The sequence below is a fragment of the Chaetura pelagica genome, unplaced genomic scaffold, assembly GCF_000747805.2.
Source record: "Chaetura pelagica isolate M959 unplaced genomic scaffold, ChaPel_1.0 scaffold2, whole genome shotgun sequence".
In the NCBI taxonomy this organism is placed as follows: domain Eukaryota; kingdom Metazoa; phylum Chordata; class Aves; order Apodiformes; family Apodidae; genus Chaetura; species Chaetura pelagica.
In genome coordinates, this window is record NW_009952796.1 from 6,614,447 (window position 1) to 6,633,513 (window position 19,067).

Genomic DNA, 19,067 nt, shown 5'->3' on the forward strand with positions numbered 1-19,067 from the left:
AGAGTATGAGAGATGAAACAGCTGGGACTGGATGAAAAAATAGTGATTTGGGCAAGTTTCCCTGAGGGTAAGAAGCTGGTGGTGCCCACAAGGAAAGGAGAGAAGATGAAAAACAAGGGATGCATATTGGCTGTACATTACTGCAGCTCATCCTAAATCATCTTTGTAAAAAGCTGCCCTAGTCCTCTCTGCAAGTTGCTGCCTTCCAAAGGGATATAAAGATATTCCTGTAATGTATATCTGTGAGTATGTTGGGAAGTAGACAGAAGTCCTTCAGGATTAAAAGATTTATAGAAATGTTACATGTCATAATTTCTAGAGCAGGTTTCAGCTTGCCAATCATTTCTGCCTTTGCTTATACTTAAAAGAAATAATCTGTTCTGGAGCTGATAATTCACAGCACTGAGAGATGCATCTTCCAGCCAGTACTCTGCATTCCTTCCCCCTCGGTACCCCGGACCTAATGGAAAACATTTACAAACATTTTGGAGAGTTAAAGGTTTCCAAAGCAAAGGCAAAAGGACTCATCTGCCTATGTTCTCAGCTAGTTGTCAGATTTCTAATGCTAACATTTACATTACCCAGCACCTGGAGTGACAGAATGTGGCTTTTTGCTTTCATTATGTTTATTACAAGGGTTTCAGGTTTCAGGGTTTCAGAGAAACCCCACTAGACAGGCTGAGTGGAGTAAAACTGACCAGAGTGTTGTCCAGAGCAAAGCTTCCTGTTTGGCTTCTTCGTGCCCATAGCAGAACTTGTCTCCTCCACTCTTTACATGTTTTATCTTTGTCCTTTATGACAAATGGGACTGTTTCCTGGTATTTGGGCCAATCATCAAAACAGTTCCTAGCCAGATTTTGAGACCTACCTCTAAATGTAGGCCAAGTTTTCAAGAGAGGTCAGTGCTGAGTGGTGCTGACACATAGCTGGAATTCCAAGGAAGTTTTTCTACTATAGCTTCCAAACACAACCTGAATTCTCCCAGCACGTACAGTTTAAATCTGGGCAGAAATCATGTTTGAAAACCTGGCCTGAAATGGCCATCAGTAACTGAAAGCTGCTACCAGTGACCATGAAACACAGTTCTTCTTTGTTGTTACTCAGGATGCTGAAAGACCACATGATGGGCATAAATAATGCAATTTGATAAGATACTGAGGGGCATAACTATCTTTCCTTGATGAAACAGATATGTAGGGATATTTCTGGAGTGCTCAGTAGACAATAAAATTAACAGTTGATTGAAATATCAGACCTGTTAGATCAGCTGTTGAAAATCAGACAAAATAAGTACTTCTTATATGTTAACAGTAGTGAAAACAAAAAGCACAGCCTTTCCTATTTGAGCAACTATTTAATTTCATTTCTTCTGCACTACCTTTTCCTCCTCCAGTTCTCAAAATGCAAAACGTAGCAGTATTTCCAACCCAAATCATGATGACAGCATGATGACCCTATCTCCTCACCCTGAAAAAAAACATGGTTTGTTTTTCTCAAAACCTAAATACGATACTGAAGTTTTGTCATCATCCTACTTCCAGGTCAGAAACGTTAGGCTTGCAGTTTCACATATTTCTATGAATAAAAAGGGCTAGAACTGTACAGATTTTATGCTAATTTTTACATCGCTTGTAGAGGAGCTGCAGAACTGTATGACTGCAGGAACAGAGCCTTTTAGCAGGACAGTATGTGCTTGTGAGACTGTGATAAAATCAGGCATGCTGGCAGAGCGCCTACTGCCTTGCAGTAATGGAGGTGAACTGGGAAGTCAAAACTAACCACTGCACTTTCACCCTCGCAGGTGGAGTGAAATATAAAATACAAAGAATCATCACCAGTGGGGAGTATTATAGGAAATATTTGAAATGCCTCCCTTTCAGATGCTCTCAAGGTGAATGCTTTCAGTTGTGTATCATGCTGTTGCTAGCACAGATGACAAAACTCTTTGGAAAAAATATTTTCTTGTTGTCATTTTATCCTAAACAACATTGCATGAAGTGAAAGAACATATATTCCCTTGGTGTTTGCCTCTTCCTTGTAAGCATGACTATTTGAGACACAGATGGAGAGCTCTACACTGCCTAAGACTGTTGCCATTAGCATTTTTCTTCTTTCAGGCTGATGAGTAACTAAATATCCCTGGTGCTGGTCATTGGGAGGAAATTCGTCCTTCCCAGGAGAGATAGGAAAGCTAGTGTGCAGTTTCCTTGGCTATGGGAAGCCTGGGCTGCACTGCAGCCATCAGCATGGAACTGGGTGGAAGGCTGGAAGACTGGAATAGTGTGTTCTGGAAGAAAAGCTGATAGGGAATAATGCAGCCAATCGTTAATCTCCTGGCTAGCAACTGTGCTCACAGCTAGAGAGGGAAAAGGAGGTGGTGACACATGGGTTAAGATGAAGTAAATGTTCAGGGTATGTTCAGGAAGTACTATTCTGAAACAGGGACGAAATACATCTTGGCCAGGGCATTACTGACCCTAGCAGACTTGGATCTGCTTAGGTCAGGGCATGTGTAGGTTGAGACTGATGGTCAGCAGAGCATGAAAGGCTCAGCCGCCCAGAGGTGGCACTGCTGCTGAAGCACGTGAGTTGCTGTAACCTGGTGGCTTGCTTAGCGTGGCAAGATAGATTATGAGGAAGTCATAATTCCTGTCCTGACTTTGCATGATGTGACCTATGGTCCTCCCCTTTGTTCTTATTTATTTCAGTACAGTCATCCCTTTCTCATCTTTCCTCTGAGAAGGATAGCCTGGGCTCATTATCTGACACCAGAACAGTGTATTGCATATGGACAGCATCCATATTATTATCAAACTGTCAAAGCAGCCAAAACTCTTCTGCTTTGGTACTGTTCTGCCTCTCTTGTTGGCATTTTTGTAGCCTGCTTTTGCCTCATGATCAGCTGGAAGCAGTAAAAGGAAGAAAAATAAAGCAGAGCGAGGGACAATGCCTAGCTCTTTACATGTGGACATAAATCAGTACGTGAAAAAGAGTGGAACATAGACAGCTGTTTTCCAGGCAAGGACAATACAGAAGCAGTGAAGGTCAGGATGCTTATGGTCTATGCCATCCTAGGAACACTGCCCACCTGGCCTGTACATGAAATCTGTATATCCTAGGGGGCCACACCACACCTGTGACACCATAGGTGTCCACAACAAAGAAGTGCATGAGTCACAGGTGCTATGTAGGACAAATCTCAGCAGGCAGCTCCTTGGCTACACTTTTTTCCAGAACCTGAGAGTTATTACTCTCTGTGTCAGTGCTGGTGATACCATTGCATGCGGAGAGGATCTGGACTTCAGCTATGACTGCATCACCCTCAACTACTTGATGGGCCTAAACCTGCAGGTCTGCTACTGGGAAACTTCTTGGGATGCTTTGTTGGGGGAGAAGGTGGCTCTTATGATGATGTAGTGGTGGAAGAGAGCTGGAAAAGAGCCAACACAGATCTCTTTTTCAGGATTATACTGAATTCCTTGGAAGAAAGCTTCCTATCCATTAGCAAAGCCCTTCTGGTGTCTACAGGAGGCTGACTACTGCTAGTCCTAACACTGGTGTGCTGGGGATTCTGGTGTAGGTGAAAGAGACCTGGGGGTCCTGGTAGATAGGAGGATGACCATGAGCCAGCATTGTGCCCTTGTGGCCAAGAAGGCCAATGGCATCCTGGGGTGCATTGGAAAGGGTGTGGTTAGTTGGTCAAGAGAGGTTCTCCTCCCTCTCTATTCTGCATTGGTGAGGCCACATCTGGAGTATTGTGTCCAGTTCTGGGCCCCTCAGTTCAAGAAGGACAGGGAACTGCTTGAGAGAGTCCAGCGCAGAGGCACAAAGATGATTAAGGAAGTGGAACATCTCCCTTATGAGGAAAGGCTGAGGGAGCTGGGTCTCTTTAGCTTGGAGAAAAGGAGACTGAGGGGTGACCTCATCAATGTTTACAAGTATGTAAGGGGTGAGTGTCAGGGGGACGGAATTAGGCTTTTCTCAGTGATGACCAGTGATAGGACAAGGGGTAATGGGTGCAAATTGGAGCATAGGAGGTTCAAGGTGAATATCCAAAAACATTTTTTTACTGTGAGAGTGACAGAGCACTGGAACAGGCTGCCCAGAGAGGTTGTAGAGTCTCCTTCTCTGGAGACATTCAAAACCCACCTGTATGCGTTCCTGTGTGATGTGCTCTAGGTGACTCTGCTCTAGCAGGGGGGTTGGACTAGATGATCTTTCGAGGTCCCTTCCAACCCCTAGGATTCTATGCTGTCTGTCCATCAGGGAAGGGATTGTGCTATTCCAACAGCAACCAGAAAGTGAATTTAATTCAGAGTCAAGTTCAGAAAAAAGCTTCAGAACCTGGTCTTGGCCCTTGAATCATTCCTTCAAACCCAGTTTCCTTGCTCCTGCTCCTTGAAACACAGATGCAATGACAGGAACAGCTATTGCCTTGAAATTCAGGGGTAAAAGGTGGCCTTTGTGGATTGCTAAACTTTGATACCATGGTATTCTGCTAAGCTGTCACTGTATAGATTGGCTAATGCTCTTACCATCTAATGGAGAAGGATACAGACTTGGGATGTTCCCAGTGAGAGGAATTTCCTATTTTTAGAACTGTTGCTGGTTCTCATGGGATGAACAGGCTGGGAAAGCCTGCCACTTCTTCTGCATCTTTATGTTTCTCCTCAAATTTATGACAGAAATCTGCTTTACTATCCACTCCTTTCCCTGACCTTACACCACAGGTACCTCAGTCTTAAGAGTTTTAAAACCTAGCAAACACTAGGGGTACAAAGAGCTCCCCTGTTGCCAGAAGTTAAGAAACTTCAAAGTGTCTCTTGGGAAACTTCTGCAAGACTCCCTCAGGTCTTCCTTCATTCCAAGTGAAATCTGAGCAGGCTGGGAAGGTATAAAGGCAGGAGCATTTTGTTGTGCCAGCAGTTTTAGCACTGTCTTGGTTTCTGCCTAGAAACCACATTACTCCTCTGTCTGCCTCCAGAACAACTTGCTAACAAAGGCAGCTGGGTAGTAAGCCTGGTGGCAAAGGCACCAGTCTCACCACTTTTTCCTATTCTTCTTCCATGGGAGCGAGGAGGTGAGCACTCCCTCACAAACCCCAGCTTCCTTGAGATAAGCTCAAGGTAATGCCTGGCAGCAGCGCTTCCTAAACATAAGGACCTCAGCACTCTTTTGACTCTTTCTGCTCCCTGGGCAAATCCCCTGCAGACACAAATTGCTGGAGTTCTGCCTGCTTCAACAAAGCTGTGTCAATCTACACCAGTGGAGGATCTTGTCCTGTAGCTACTGAAGGACCATTCAATGTGACCAGTTTCAGGCTGTCCTGGATATAAATGACAATGTAGTGAGATCCCACTGACGCTGTAATTTTAAATGTCGTGATTAGGTCAGTTGACAGTGCTTGTCCGGTTGGAGGTATAGCAGAGCAGATTCCTGAGATGGTAGGATGAGCAGGAGATGGCTGTGCTCCATCTAGAGTTCTCACCTCTGGGCAAATGGTGGAATGACCACACAATGCCAATGCTCAAGCACTTAATTGCACTATGAGCAGAAAATTTTCCAGGTAGAATATGTCCGACATGCTGCAATAGGCTTTCTCTGCTTATAAGGAACATTCCCTCAGCTGTTCCCAGATGTTTGGAGAGGCATTATTGGCTCTGGTCAAAGAGCATCAGTGACTTTCCTAACAATGCACAGAGTGCATCAGCATGTTCTGGCATTGCTGGCCTCTACTAGAGTACCTGCAGTAAAGGTACACCAAGGCCCTCTGGGAGGCTGGTGGAGAAATTTTTGCAGGAGGATATTTTTAGTAGTGAAAGTAGCTGGAAAATAGGAAAATTTTGCAAGAAATGCCAGAATTCAAATTAGCGAGGAGATTTGAGAAAGGGGCTGTGGAATTTCTGGGGGGATTTGAAATGAGTCTGTTTTAACTCACATAGATATATTTTTTTTTTTTTAAGAACAAAAATATGTCCTCCTAAGCAAGTTTTCTTCACAGTCATAGTTCCAAAAGAGAACTGGTTGCTTTTAGTGGTATTTTTTGACTGAAAAATGATTACACCATGTAATACAAATTTCTGTTTATCCCCACTTTTAAACACTTCCTGCTGAAGGGAGGAAATGTTTACAGAGCATGGATTTAAACTTTCTCATGAAGGCTTGTGCATCTTGCTACGTGTTGTAAACTACCTTTTCTAGACTGCATGGAAGGAATTTATGATCCCCTCGCACTGCAGAGGCCCATGTTGAAAAAAAAATATGTGAGTTTTAAACTAAATCTAGCTGTCCTTTAAAGTTTTATTGACACTTTTTTAGCTGAGGTCTTTGTGGTGGAAGATCCCAGTAAAACAATCAAGACCTGGATCTGTGTAAGGTGGTTCCTCAAAAGAGAAAAGTAAGTTTCAAGAATAATTTCAGTGCAAAGGAGTGTTATGAAACTGAGAAATGTGTGAGTCACCACAGAACACTGAAATATGTGAAAGGCTTCAGAAGTCTGGGCGTAGCCTATGCTGCTGAAACTTAATAGTGCATTGTTTATAAGTGGTGTGAATGAGAAGTGATCTTCTCAAACCTGAATACTGTGATTACTGCTCTTGGCTTTCTTCCAATGAAATTATGCATAGCTACCGGCTTTGTCTAAGGACCCTGCAAGAAATGTGAGCTATGCCACCTTACAGGGTAAGAAAAGCCCACAGATGTTAGGTGTAAAGTATCAAGATGTTGCCCACTTCAGAGGGTCAACCTGACACACTCAGAAGTTTGTAAGAGGCTCTGCAGTATTAATCAGATCCATTTAGTGTCCCCAGGATTTCCAGATTCCCCACTGTAATGAGGAACCTAGGTGCCAATGGCTCTTAAGACCAATCTAGTCCTGCACTAGATTTAGGAAGCCTAGACAATGCAAGAAACCTTTTAGATCAGCTGGAAAGAAACCAGGTTGATTGCCATGGAAGCCTTGCCTATGGCTCATCAGTAACTCACTGAAAGCAAATGTTTCAGGAAAGCAGATAGGTACTAATTGACTCTTTCTGACAGAAGTCTGCTCCACTGGACAATACTCGACTTTGATACTGCTGACCTTGTCACCAACCTTCCCTGAAAGCAGATTGGAAATTGAGTCCAAAGGGACATTGATAAAGTCATGCTATATCTCTCAGAGGCTCCTACTAGTGTTTCTGTCTACAGCTTCTACAGGTTGAGGTGAAACTCATATAGAATCCCTTTGGTTTGAAAGAGAACTGGACTTGAGACTTACCTCTGCTAATTCTCTGTTTTTCTCCAGAAAGGATCCCTGGTGTATCAATGACGCTGATGCTCTCTAGCACAGGATTAGGCAGCTGGGCACATACAAACCTGTGTGAAAATAAATGTGTTTAAAATAAAAGCCAAAGGTATTTACGGTGTGCTGAACATCAGAGACAGTATGAGAGAAGCCAGGCTGTGTGTTGTGTTTTGGGCCTAACACAACAACAAAGAAACAGCCCCGTGGCCACTCACTCAACTTCCCCCCCACAGATGCTCTGTGGAATGGGGAGGACAAAGGCCAACTTGAAGCTCATGGGCTGAGACAAAGAACAAGGAGGGTTCTTCACCAATTAAGGTCACAGGCAAAACAGACTCAACTTGGGGAAAAATACTAATTTAATTTCACACCAATCAGATGCACACAGGACACAGACAACACAAAGAGCAGTGCTTGCATATGTTACTCACCCCTCCTTTCTTCCTGGGCCCAAATTACTTTGTTCCTGATTTCTCTACCTGCTTCCCCCCAGCAGCACAGGGGGACAGGGGATGGGGTTTAGAGTCAGTTCACAGTCTGGTGACAGTCCGTGGTTCCTGCCGCTTCTTCCTCCTCAGGAAGGATTCCTTACAGTCCTCCCCTGCTTCTCCATGCAGTCCCTCCCATGGGAGAAAGAACTCCATGAACCTCTCCTTCATAAGTCCTTCCCATGAGGTCAGGAGCTGCTCCAGCGTCGGCTTCGCACAGAGTCATGGGCTGCTTTGGGAACTCCCTGGTGCTGGGGTCTTCCATTACTGCATAACCTAAGTCCACTGGCAGCAAAATCCAAGTTCACCCCTTCTGGCACCTTCAGGGTATGTTCCACCACATTCCTCCATGAATGCAGGGGGACAGCTGCCTGCCATCATGCCATAGGTTGCAGGGAAACTTCTTCTTGGGCACCTTCTTCCCCTTCTTCCTCACCAACCACCAGCACTGCTCTGCCTCTCTAACTCAGCTGCTCTTTAAGTGCTCTCTGCTCAGGTCTTATCTCATTTTTTTTGTATGTTAATCGTAGAGGCTCATCTGTTGTCCCTGTAAGGGCTCCTTGGCTGGGTTTGGAGCAGGGGGAGCTTCTCAGCTTCTTACTGAAGCCACCCCTGGGGCCCTTCCCCCACTACCAGAAAAAAACAAAGCAAACCAGCACACTGATCTTGCTTATAAGTCTTTAGATGAAGCTTGAAGTTACTCTTAATTTAAAGCAGTGAGAAAGAAGCAGGAACTGAGCACTTTTTCTAACTATTTTGCTGCTTCTGGTACATGGGTCTCAGTCATGACCTGCAACAGATTTTTTTATGTGGCTCCCAGATTGTGAATTATTAATGAAAATGTGGAAATCCAAATGTTTTTATTTGCTGTTTAGATTTTAGCAAGAAGTGTATTTGTTTTTCTTCATTTAAGCGTTCCCTTGCAGGGTCCTGAACTCAAGTGAACTGAAATAACTTGTTTAAAAAAAAATCAGCAATGTTGTAAGATTTTTGTTCTCTTTTACATTTGATCTTAGACAAAATGTGCCATTTTTGCACCACAGAAATCCTAAAGCATATCCAGCTTGAGATCGCAAGAGGTTGCTTAGTCTTACCCTCCTGCCTCAGTGCAGGATCAATCAGATGTTTGTCTACAGTGTTCATCAGATCCACAATGCAGACTCACCAACCTTTGCTGAGAGTCTACTCCCTACTTAAGTATCCTTACAGCAAAACTTATTTTCTTAATGTCTAACCTCAATCTCCCATGCTACAATGTATTTCAGTCTCAAACACAGGAGACATAGAAATGTATATACTATTGTCATGCTGTCTCCTCTCAGCCTTTCCTCTGAAGAAAACAGCTTGGTCTTATTTTTTTTCTATCTCTTTGAGTTTTCTCTAGCTGCTTTTCCAGCTAATTTCTAAATCCCTGAAGACACTTGCAGCTTTCCTTTGGGTCCTCAAACTGCTCCACATATTTCTTCAGGCATGATGCTCCAAGCTGACATAGTACTCCCTCTGTGCAACCTTGCCAGTGGTGAACAGAGTGGATGGATTGCTCCTTATCTCTTCCATAGGACAGTCTTGTTTATACATCTCAGTAAGATGTTTGCTTTTCTCACAGTAGTATGTCGCTGTTGACTTACATTCAGTTTGTAATTGACTTCTCCCCCCTCTGGACCTCCATTTCTGTGTAATTGCTCTTCAGCTAGTTGTAACCCACCTTGTACCTATGCAAATCAATGCTGAAAAAGAGTAGCTTGTGCTTGTTTTTAGCTAGTTGCAGCTCATCTATTTCAGTTACTTGTAACAGCAAAGGACTGCAAAAATCTATCCACTCCCAGGAGTGTTTAATGGATAGCCTTTTTATGATGACATTCCAAGCAGCTATAAATATATACATGTAGATGTACACATGCATATTAATAGGGTGGTGTGACATCCAGGCATAAAAATCGTGTTACTGTGGGAGGAAGCAGAACCACATAAAGGATGGGGGTTGGCACAAGGGCCACTAGATGCAGTTAAGACAGACAGAGTCCTGCAGTACTGAGTGGCTGGTTCTGATGAAGTTCCTACAGCTATGAATTCCTCCAGGTTATGCTGCAACCTCACCCAAACTTTTCTACTTGTATGACTCCAAGAAGGTCCTGACAAGAGTGAATCTTCATGGGTTGGATGAATGTCTTCTCTCCTAAGCTGTCAGCTATTTCAGCCCACATACTACATACAGTCTCTCAACCACATGCACCGCTTAGCAGGTGGCATGAGTGAGCAAGTGACAACAGTAGAAGCTGGGGGCTGGGTGGATTCTCCTGTTGGTGCCAAAAAAGTCCTGATAACAAGGTGCAACCTGTACTATCTCTACTGAGATCCCTAGAAAGCTAGCATATTGCCAGAAGAGTTCGAGTGGAGAAAAGAAGCCTCTCTCTCAATACCCAGGAACCACCTGGGGCAAGAAGAGGAGGAAAAGAGACAAGGTCAAAAGAATGGTACTGCAGGCCTGCTATTCTTTCAATCCCCAGCAGATTGTCAGCCCTATTTCTACCCTTAGCCAGGTTAGGTATATGCAGGCACTCCATCTCCTAGGAATGAAGGCAGGGAGGAGACAGGCTTTGAGCAGCACCATTAGCTACTGTCACCCTGCCAAATCCTGACTGTACCTTTTGTACTTCCTTTTGATTCCTGGAAGGCAGCAGATCCCATCCTCTATTGGTAAGAGAGTACAAGCTGAGGCTGGATGCTTACTCCTGCTGTTCCTCCACTTAGCTCCCCAGGAGCAGCAGGCTCTGCACCCCTACAGGACACTGCCATGCCCTTGCCACCTCTCAGCTGAGACCATCACAGACTGTGTGAATGCTACTGCCTTGTGCTGCTCTCTTCCTTTCCATTGGTGCCCATATCTAACTGTTACCTTTAAACACCCAAGTGTAAAGCAGACTTGCCCATGGTCACTCTTAGATTAGAGGGGCTGCACTTTGACATTACCTCCCCTTTTTAAATTTCCTGCTTACAGTCTCCAACTAAGGTCAGTGCCTTAGTAAACACACAGCAGCAGGAAAATACGTGCAACGCAGAGACAGCCCTGCATTGTCTCCTGCCAAAAAGCCAGGCCCACAACAGGGTAAGTGTGGATGGCTTGGTCCAGTAGATGCACCTTGACTTACATCTGCTAAATTTCTGGCCCTCTGAGTCAATTCTTGCATGTGCTTAATCTCCTAATTAATTGGGTATTACCAAGTCCCCCTTAGCATGTCTTCCTCTATGAGTTTAGAAATCATTAATCCCTTTTTATCTACCAGCAGAAAAGGGGTTAATTAGCTGTTGTGGCTAAACCTTGCACTGCCAGTAGTACTTTGCTGCTGCTGCTGCAGCATCACTGCTGGGCCCCTCAGCCCTGCTGTCCTCACAGGCATGCACTTCACTCTTGCAGGAGAAAAGAAGAGTAGCGGGTGAGTAACAAGAGCACCGCATGATACAGTGAACTAGGCTAATGAACAGAGATATCCCTTTCTGTATTCAGAGCAAAGTGCATTCAGGACACATCAATCAGTCCAGTTCAGGAGTGTTTGCTTTTTAGCTCTCCATGCCTGCCCGCCTTATTCTTGATATTGCTTCTCCTCTGCAGTAAACTGTCAGTAAACAGCTGTGGCTGTTCTTGGGTATCAGCAGAGGAGCTCTGAATGATGTTCTCTTCGTCTACTACCTCTGCCCTTTAAAGTAGAAGGCCTGTTATTTTCTTAAGGCAAACCACCTTCCTCCCCTGGTGCAGGGAGTGGGCAGCCACCTGACTGAACTGTTGGCCAGGTACAGGTGTTCTGGGCCCTGGGATGTTTTCAATATTTTATAAAGTCTGTGTGGTTCAGGATCATGTTTATGTATTTGAACTATGAACCTGTGTAATGATCAGATATTGCTTTCAGAGTCATCCTGAAGCACTGTGAGGTTCTTGGCATAGCAGTGACTCCAGCTAGGACCCTCTACTCTCAAGCTTCTCCCCATGCACCTCTGCAGGTCCCTTCTCTGTCTCACTGCAGCCTACACCAGTGCTTCTGTGGTCAGTGCTGGTAGGAGATGCTGCACTCTTTGGAGTGCAGCACTGGAGTACTCTAAGCTCAAAAGTTAGAAAGGGAGTCAAAGCCCAGCTTTCCTGTTTGGTTGGCTGAGCACTTGCCATGTTTGCAACTTCTCCCACATTATTTTAGCAGGGAAGGCACTGATGAAGGGCATTGTCAGTTTGTTCCTATTCTGCCTGCTGTAGCACACTTTGTGCTCATTTAGGATATGGGTGTGTGCTGCTGGCTTCCTGCAAGGCTTAGGTCCAAAATTCAGTAAGGCTGAGCTAAGTCTAGGGGATGAAAAGGTTATATTCCTCATGTCACAGAGCCATTGTCCAAACCTCCTGCTACAGTTTTTTTATGGGAAAGACATTAGAGCTATCATCAGCTTGCACCTGAGGTATCAGAATGGAGAGAGTCTGATTTTGCTACAAGGGGGACACCCAATTAATGCTTAAAAATGCAAGAAAGTGAATATATGCATATTGTGCCAGTTCCACTGACTTCAGTAGCTGTATCTCATTGGACTATCCAGTTTCAGGGAACTGAGCTGAAGGCAGAGGCAACTAGGAATATAAAAGCAAGGGAGAGCTAAGTGTAATGAAGACAGTTACTTCTAGACCCCTACAGGCTGTGGTTTTTTTGTTTGTTTGTTCAAGTAAAATGAAGGTTTGTCCCACTAATTTATGTGCCTTTCAGTGAATATTTTACATGCACCTGGTAGAACTGGAATGGCTTTGCATCAGCCATGTGGATAGGGAAAAAAAAGAATAGTGTAATGCCTTATCCCTTGAAATTGTTAATTATCCTGCTTATTAGAAATCATAGAATGATTAGAGTTGGAACAGACTTTAAAGATCACTGAGTTCCAACTCCCCTGCATGGGCAGGGACATCTCCAACTAGATCAGGTTGCTCAGAGTCCCATCCAACCTGGCCTTGAATGCTTCCAGGGATGGAGCTTCCACAACTTATCTGGGCAGCCTGTTCCAGTGCCTCACTACCCTCACACTGAAGAATTTCCTCCTGATCTCTAACCTAAATCTCTCCTCTTTCAGTTTAAAACCATTACCCCTTGTTCTCTCATTACAAGCCCTTGTCCAAAGTCCCTCCCCAGCTTTCCTGTAGGTCCCCTTCAGGTACTGGAAGGCTGCTACGAGGTCCTGCCAGAGCCCTCTCTTCTTCAGGCTCCAACTCCCTCAGTCTTTCTTCCTAAGAGAGATGCTCCAGCCTTTTGATAATTTTCATTGCCCTCCTCTAGACACATTCCAACAGGTGCACATCTTTCTTATTTTGGGGGCTCCAGAGCTAGACACAGCATTCCAAGTGAGGTCTCATCAGGGCAGACTAGAGGAGCAGAATCACCTCTCTCGACCTGCTGGCCACACTTCTTTTGATACAGAATGCAGTTGGCCTTCTGAGCTGCAACTGCACATTGGCATCTCATGTTGTCCTGGTTTGAGCCAGGATGAAGCCAATTTTCCTTTTACTGATCTTTTTCCCCTTCAGTAAGCTTTCTTTTAACTAGTCACAGAGCCTTCCAACTAAAGCTGGTAAGAGAGGAATGTTTTTCTAACTGCTTGGTCTTCACGGTTGCACCTTCACTCTGCCTGCTCAGACACTACAGGGAGATCTATGCCCCCCCTGTAGAAGGCTGTTAGACAGCAAAACTGGCCAGAGATATTCCATTCCATATATCTGCGTAAGCTCAGAGGAAGACCAGAGATCACAGAAGACAACTTCCTTCCTTCTTCTTCTTCCTTTCTCTTCCATCCATGGCCGGCATCTGGGGAGGACTCTGTCCATCTATCACCGTCGACCCTTAGGCTTGAGCTCTCCTGACCCTCATAACTCTCTGCTTTCTTCAGCAGCTCCAGAATTCTTCAGGACTGTCTGCAGCTAAGGAGAGTGCTGTGGGAGTTGCTGAGGGTGGGGGGAGGTGAGAGGCTTTTGTACATATCTGAACATATTTGTATATAATTGTATATCTTTTCTTATAACATTAGTATTTAATTAAAGCTGTATAGCTTAGTTTTCAATCCAGCCAAGTCTCTCTCTTTTTCTCTCTCTCCTTCCCTACCTGGGGAGGTGGGGGGAAGGAATCGAGAGCATTGTTGTTGAACTTGAGTCAAATGGTAACACATGTCCAGCTTTTGGTTCACTAGTACTCTGAGGTCTTTTTCCACATTGTTGTTCTCAAGTGTGTCCTCCCCCAGCCTGTATTTTTATCACTGGTTGCCCTGGCCCAGGTGCAGGACCCTGCACTTGGCCTTGTTGAACTGCATGAGGTTCACCTGGGCCCACTTCTCCAGCTTGTCCAGGGTCCCTCTGGATGTCACCCTGTTCCTCTGGCATATCAACTGCACCACCCAGCTTGATGTCATCAGCAAACTTGCTGATGGTGCTCCAAATACCACTGTCAATATCATTAATGAAGATATTAAACAGCATTGGTCCCAGTTCGGACCCCTGAGGGATGCCACTTGCCACCATTTTCCATCTGGACATCGAGCCATTGACACCCTCTGGATGCAACTATCCAGCCAGTTCCTTATTGTGCTGGTTTGCTGTGGCAGAAGTTTTGATAGTGGGGGAAGGGCCCCAGGGGTGGCTCCAGCAAGAAGCTGAGAAGCTCCCCCTGCTCCAAACCCAGTCAAGGAGCCCTTACAGGGACAATAGATGAGCCTCTGAGATTAACATACAAAAAAAATGAGGTAAGACCTGAGCAGAGAGCACTTAAAGAGCAGCTGAGTTAGAGAGGCAGAGCAGTGCTGGTGGTTGGTGAGGAAGAAGGTGCCCAAGCAGTTTTTCCTGCAACCTATGGAGAGATAGCAGGCTGTCCCCCTGCATTCATGAAGGAATGTGGTGAAACATACCCTGAAGGTTCTCCCCTCCTGGGACCTGGCCACTGGACTCAGATTATGCAGCTTTGGAAGACCCCAGCACCAGCAAAGGTGACTGCTCTCGAAGCAGCCTATGACTCTGTGGGAAGCCCATGCTGGAGCAGCTTGCTGCTGACCTTGTATGAAGGACTCATGAAGGAGAGGTTCATGGAGGACTCTCTCCTGTGGAAGGGACCCCATGCGGAAGCAGGGGAACCACCAGCCTGTGAATTGAGTTTAAACCCCGTCCCCTGTGGGGAAGGAGGGAGAGAAACCAGGAACAAAATAATTTGGTCCAGGAAGAAGGGAGAGGTGGGGTAACATATGTGAGTACTGCTCTTTGTGTTGTCTGTGTCCTATGTGTATTTGATTAGTGTGAAATTACTATTTTTCCCCAAATTGAGTCTGTTTTGCCTATGACCTTAAATCAGTAAAGAACCCTCCCTTGTCCTTCATCTCAACCCCTGCGTTTCTAGTTAGTCTTTGTCCTCCTCATCCCAGAGTGTGTGTGTGGGGGGAAGCTGAGTGAGCAGCCATGTGGCTGTTTCTTTGTCATGGTGGGCCCAAACTATGACACATCCACTGAACAGTCCACCCATCAAACCCTTCTCTCTCCAACTCAGTGAGAAGGATGCTGCGGGGGACCGTGTCAAAGGCCTTTCAAGTCCAGATAGATGACATTCACTGCTTTTCCCTTGGCCGCTGATGCAGTCAGTAGAAAGCCACTAGCTTGGTCAGGCAGGATTTGCCCCTGGTAAAGCCATGCTGACTGTCTTGAATTACCTCCCTCTCCTCCATGTGCCTTAGCATGTCTTCTAGGAGGATCTGTTCCGTGATCTTCCCAAGCACTGAGGTGAGACTGACAGTTCAGTAATTCCCAGGGTCCTCCTTTCTACCCTTTTAAAAAATGGGTATAACATGTCCTTTCTTCCAGTCACCAGGGACTTCACCTGACTGCCATGACTTTTCAAATATCATGGAGTGGCTTGACAACTACATCCATCAGTTTCCTCAGGACTCTGGGATGCATCTCACCAGGTCCCATGGACTTGTATATCCTTCAGGTCCCTCAGATGGTCACAAACCTTGTCTTGACTTTCGGGGCGATTTTGTCTCTCTGGTCTCCATATTGTGGGCCATCAACATGAGAGTTGTGAGGAAAGGGGTTGCCAGTGACTGAGGAAAGAAATTTGTTGAGAATCTCAGCCTTCTCCTAGTCTGTTGTTACCAGTTCACCACTGTGGCTCATCAGGGGGGTATGCTTTCTTTAACCTTCCTTTTCTGGTTTACATACCTGTAGAAGCCCTTCTTGTTTTTCTTCACGTCTCCTGGCAAGTTCAGTTCCAGCTGCACCTTGGCCTTCCTGACCTCATCCCTACATAACCGGGCAGTGTCCCTGTACTCTTCCCAGGACACCTGTCCCCTCTTCCACTGCCTGTGTAGTTTCATCTTGCCTTTCAGATTGACTAGCAGATCTTGACTCAGCCACACTGGTCTCTTGCCTTCCTTGCCTGATTTCTTACACCTGGGGATTGAGATCTCTTGTATTCTATTGAAAGCATCTTTAAAGATCTGCCACTTTTATTCTGCTCCCTTGTCCCTGAGAGCTGTTTCCCATGGGGTCCTATCTACTAACTCCTTGAAGAGCTGGAAGTTTGCTTTCCTAAAATTTAGGGTCCTAAGCTTCTCATCTGCCTCCTACCCCTTAGGACAGTGAATAGCACTAGTGCATGATCACTGCAGCCCAGGCTGACTTATGAGTGCACTTACATTTATGACCATCAGGTCCAATAACATTCCCCGGCTAGGACTGTCCATTTCTTGACTTAAGAATTTGTCATTGAGGCACTCCAAGAGTCTCCTGGATTACCTACAGCTTTGCCATGCTGCTTTTTCAACAGACGTCAGGATGGTTGAAATCCCCTAGCAGGATGAGAGCCTGCACTCATGGTGTTTCCTCAAGCTGGAATAAGGCACTTCATCAACAGGTTCCACTTGATCAGGCTGCCTGTAGAAAACTCCAACCACTAGGCTCCCTTTGCTGTCTCAACCCCTAATTCCCACAGAAACTTTGAACCAGCTTATGGCTATTCTTTAGGGACAACCCCTCACACTCTATCCATCTCTTTACATAGAGAGCAACATCTCCACCCCTTCTTCCTCTCCTGTCCATTCTGAACAGCTTGTAGCCATCAACAGCCACACTCTAGTCATAGTATTCATTCCACCAAGTTTCTGTAATTGCCACTATGTCATAGCTTTCCTGTAGCACAGTAGCTTCCAACTCCTCCTGCTTGTTGCCCATGCTGTGTCCATTAGTATAGAGGCACTTCAGCTGAGCTAGCCTTGTCACCTTCTTAGAGGGACACTGTTTTATATCCCCAAGGTGTTTCATGGATGTTATCTTCCCGTCTTCTGTTACCTCTATGACTTCCAGACCTGCAAACTCTGTCATGCACACCCCAGGTTTGTTTGCAGCAGGTTCAGTTTTTCATTCCCCCTTAGGTTTTAACTTTATTCTCTAGACCAACGAAGTTCTTGAGTACTGACCTGTTCAAAAAAGCATTGCCAAAGGCATTGAGTTTCCTGAATGGTTTTTTGGGATCTACCACCAGTGCGTTTCCAGGAACTATTCCTTCCACATCTCCTTGCATAACTGCTATAAAGGAGTCAGTTGTAGGCTCTGGCCCAATCCTCATCCCAGGGAAATCCTGCTCCAGCAGGTACCTGTAGACAAAAAAACAGAGTGTGGGCATAAGACATGAGCTACCCAAGTCCTAAATGAGTTGTACTGAAGATTGCAGTAAAATTATGAAGCTCAACAATATGAATTCTTCCAAGACTATTTTTAGTACTGTCACTGAATCACTTGATAAATGCAATGGTAGCTTTTTGAGTCAGGATCTCCACATTTAAAGCTTTCTTATATCAGGTATATTAAGAAAATGAGAAGATTACAGCTGCTGAAAAAGATACTATAACGTTTAATCATTTTGTGTATTTAATCCTCAAGACTTCAAAACAGATTTTGCATCGCAAAGTAAAAACAGTGGTTCACTGCCATCACAGAGTTAATCCTGAGACCTTACTGGCTTTTGGTGCCAATATCAATTATTTCACTGCTACTCATTTTAGCAGACTCATCCAACTAATGTGCTTAGCTTCCAGTCTGAATCAGTCACTTAATTGCCAACTTCTTCTGTACTTGACTGTTTAAGTCTTAAAGTTTCCCTTCCTGTGTGCTTCTAAAATGCAGCTACAGGTCTGCAGTACAAGCTGCTCTAGCATATAAAGCATTAAACATGTGGGTAGCAGAGTATATCCCAAACATTTGTTATCAAGCTAAACACCACAGTAAGCAGAGCATCTCTTATTACTCCTAAGCCTCTGGCAGCCTCTTTGGAGTTTACCAAATTTCAGGGAAAGATAAGTCACTCATGGACTTTGAATATGACCCTGGCATCAGATCCTGACTTATTCTGCCAAATTCAGAGTGGATCAGTGGGACATGGGGCAGTTCCCTTCAGCTCATAAAGGCCAAATATCAACACTGAGGTCATGTCTGTGTTTGTGTGAGAGGGTGCACACAGCATCCCATCTGGTGGTCCTGTGCTGAAAACTAATATCATTGTGCCCATGTGGCTTCCAAGGGAGACAGGTATGGGATGGTGTTAGACCACCTGGTCTGGTGGTAACATGTGGCTGCTAGATTATTAGTTAGTGTAATACTGCGTTGCTTGTTGCCAATGGCTGGCACTTCCTCTACCACTGCTTTCACCTCATCTTCAGCATGTAGAAAGTAGAAGTAGAAAATACAGAATTTTTGTCATGTTAATCAGGGGATTGGGAAGAAGGAAATGGAAAAAGGGCTGAGGATTTTTCATTACTGAGATCAGTTCACTTAGGTGAGTCTTAGCAGAGAGGGTAAGTTCATAGAATCATATTATATCATAGAATAGTTTGGAAGGGACCTTAAAGATCATCTATATCCAACTTCCCTGCATTGTCAGGGACAGCTCCCACTAGATCAGATTGCTCAGAGCCCCATCCAACCTGGCCTTGCACACTTTGAGGGGGGGGGCATCCACAGCTTCTCTGGGAAACCTGTGCCAGTGCCTCACCAGTCTCACAGTGAAGAATTTCCTCCTAATGTGTAACATAAATCTGCCCACTTTCAGTTTTAATCCATTACTCCTTGTCCTTTTGCTATAAGCTCTTGTAAAAAGTCCTTCACCAGCTTTCCTCTAGGCCATGTGCAGGAGACTACAGGACCATTGTGTGAAGACTTAAGTAACTTTTTTTTTGGGTTCCTGCTCTCATCATTAATTTAAGAGGTAATCACCATCCAGTGTTTAAAAAAATCTTATACTTGT

At 44.9% G+C, this 19,067-nt stretch overlaps 1 protein-coding gene across 1 annotated transcript in view; it reads right to left on the bottom strand.

Moving 5' to 3' along the window:
- Positions 1-19,067, bottom strand: part of EHD3 (EH-domain containing 3) — a 34,485-nt gene that overhangs the window by 9,815 nt on the left and 5,603 nt on the right. Inside the window, exons 2-3 of the mRNA XM_009994789.1 lie at positions 17,245-17,421; positions 7,259-7,356 (exon numbers count right to left, since the gene is read on the bottom strand). Of these exons, the coding sequence (XP_009993091.1) occupies positions 7,259-7,356; positions 17,245-17,421 (275 nt within the window). The remainder of the gene's footprint in view (positions 1-7,258; positions 7,357-17,244; positions 17,422-19,067) is intronic.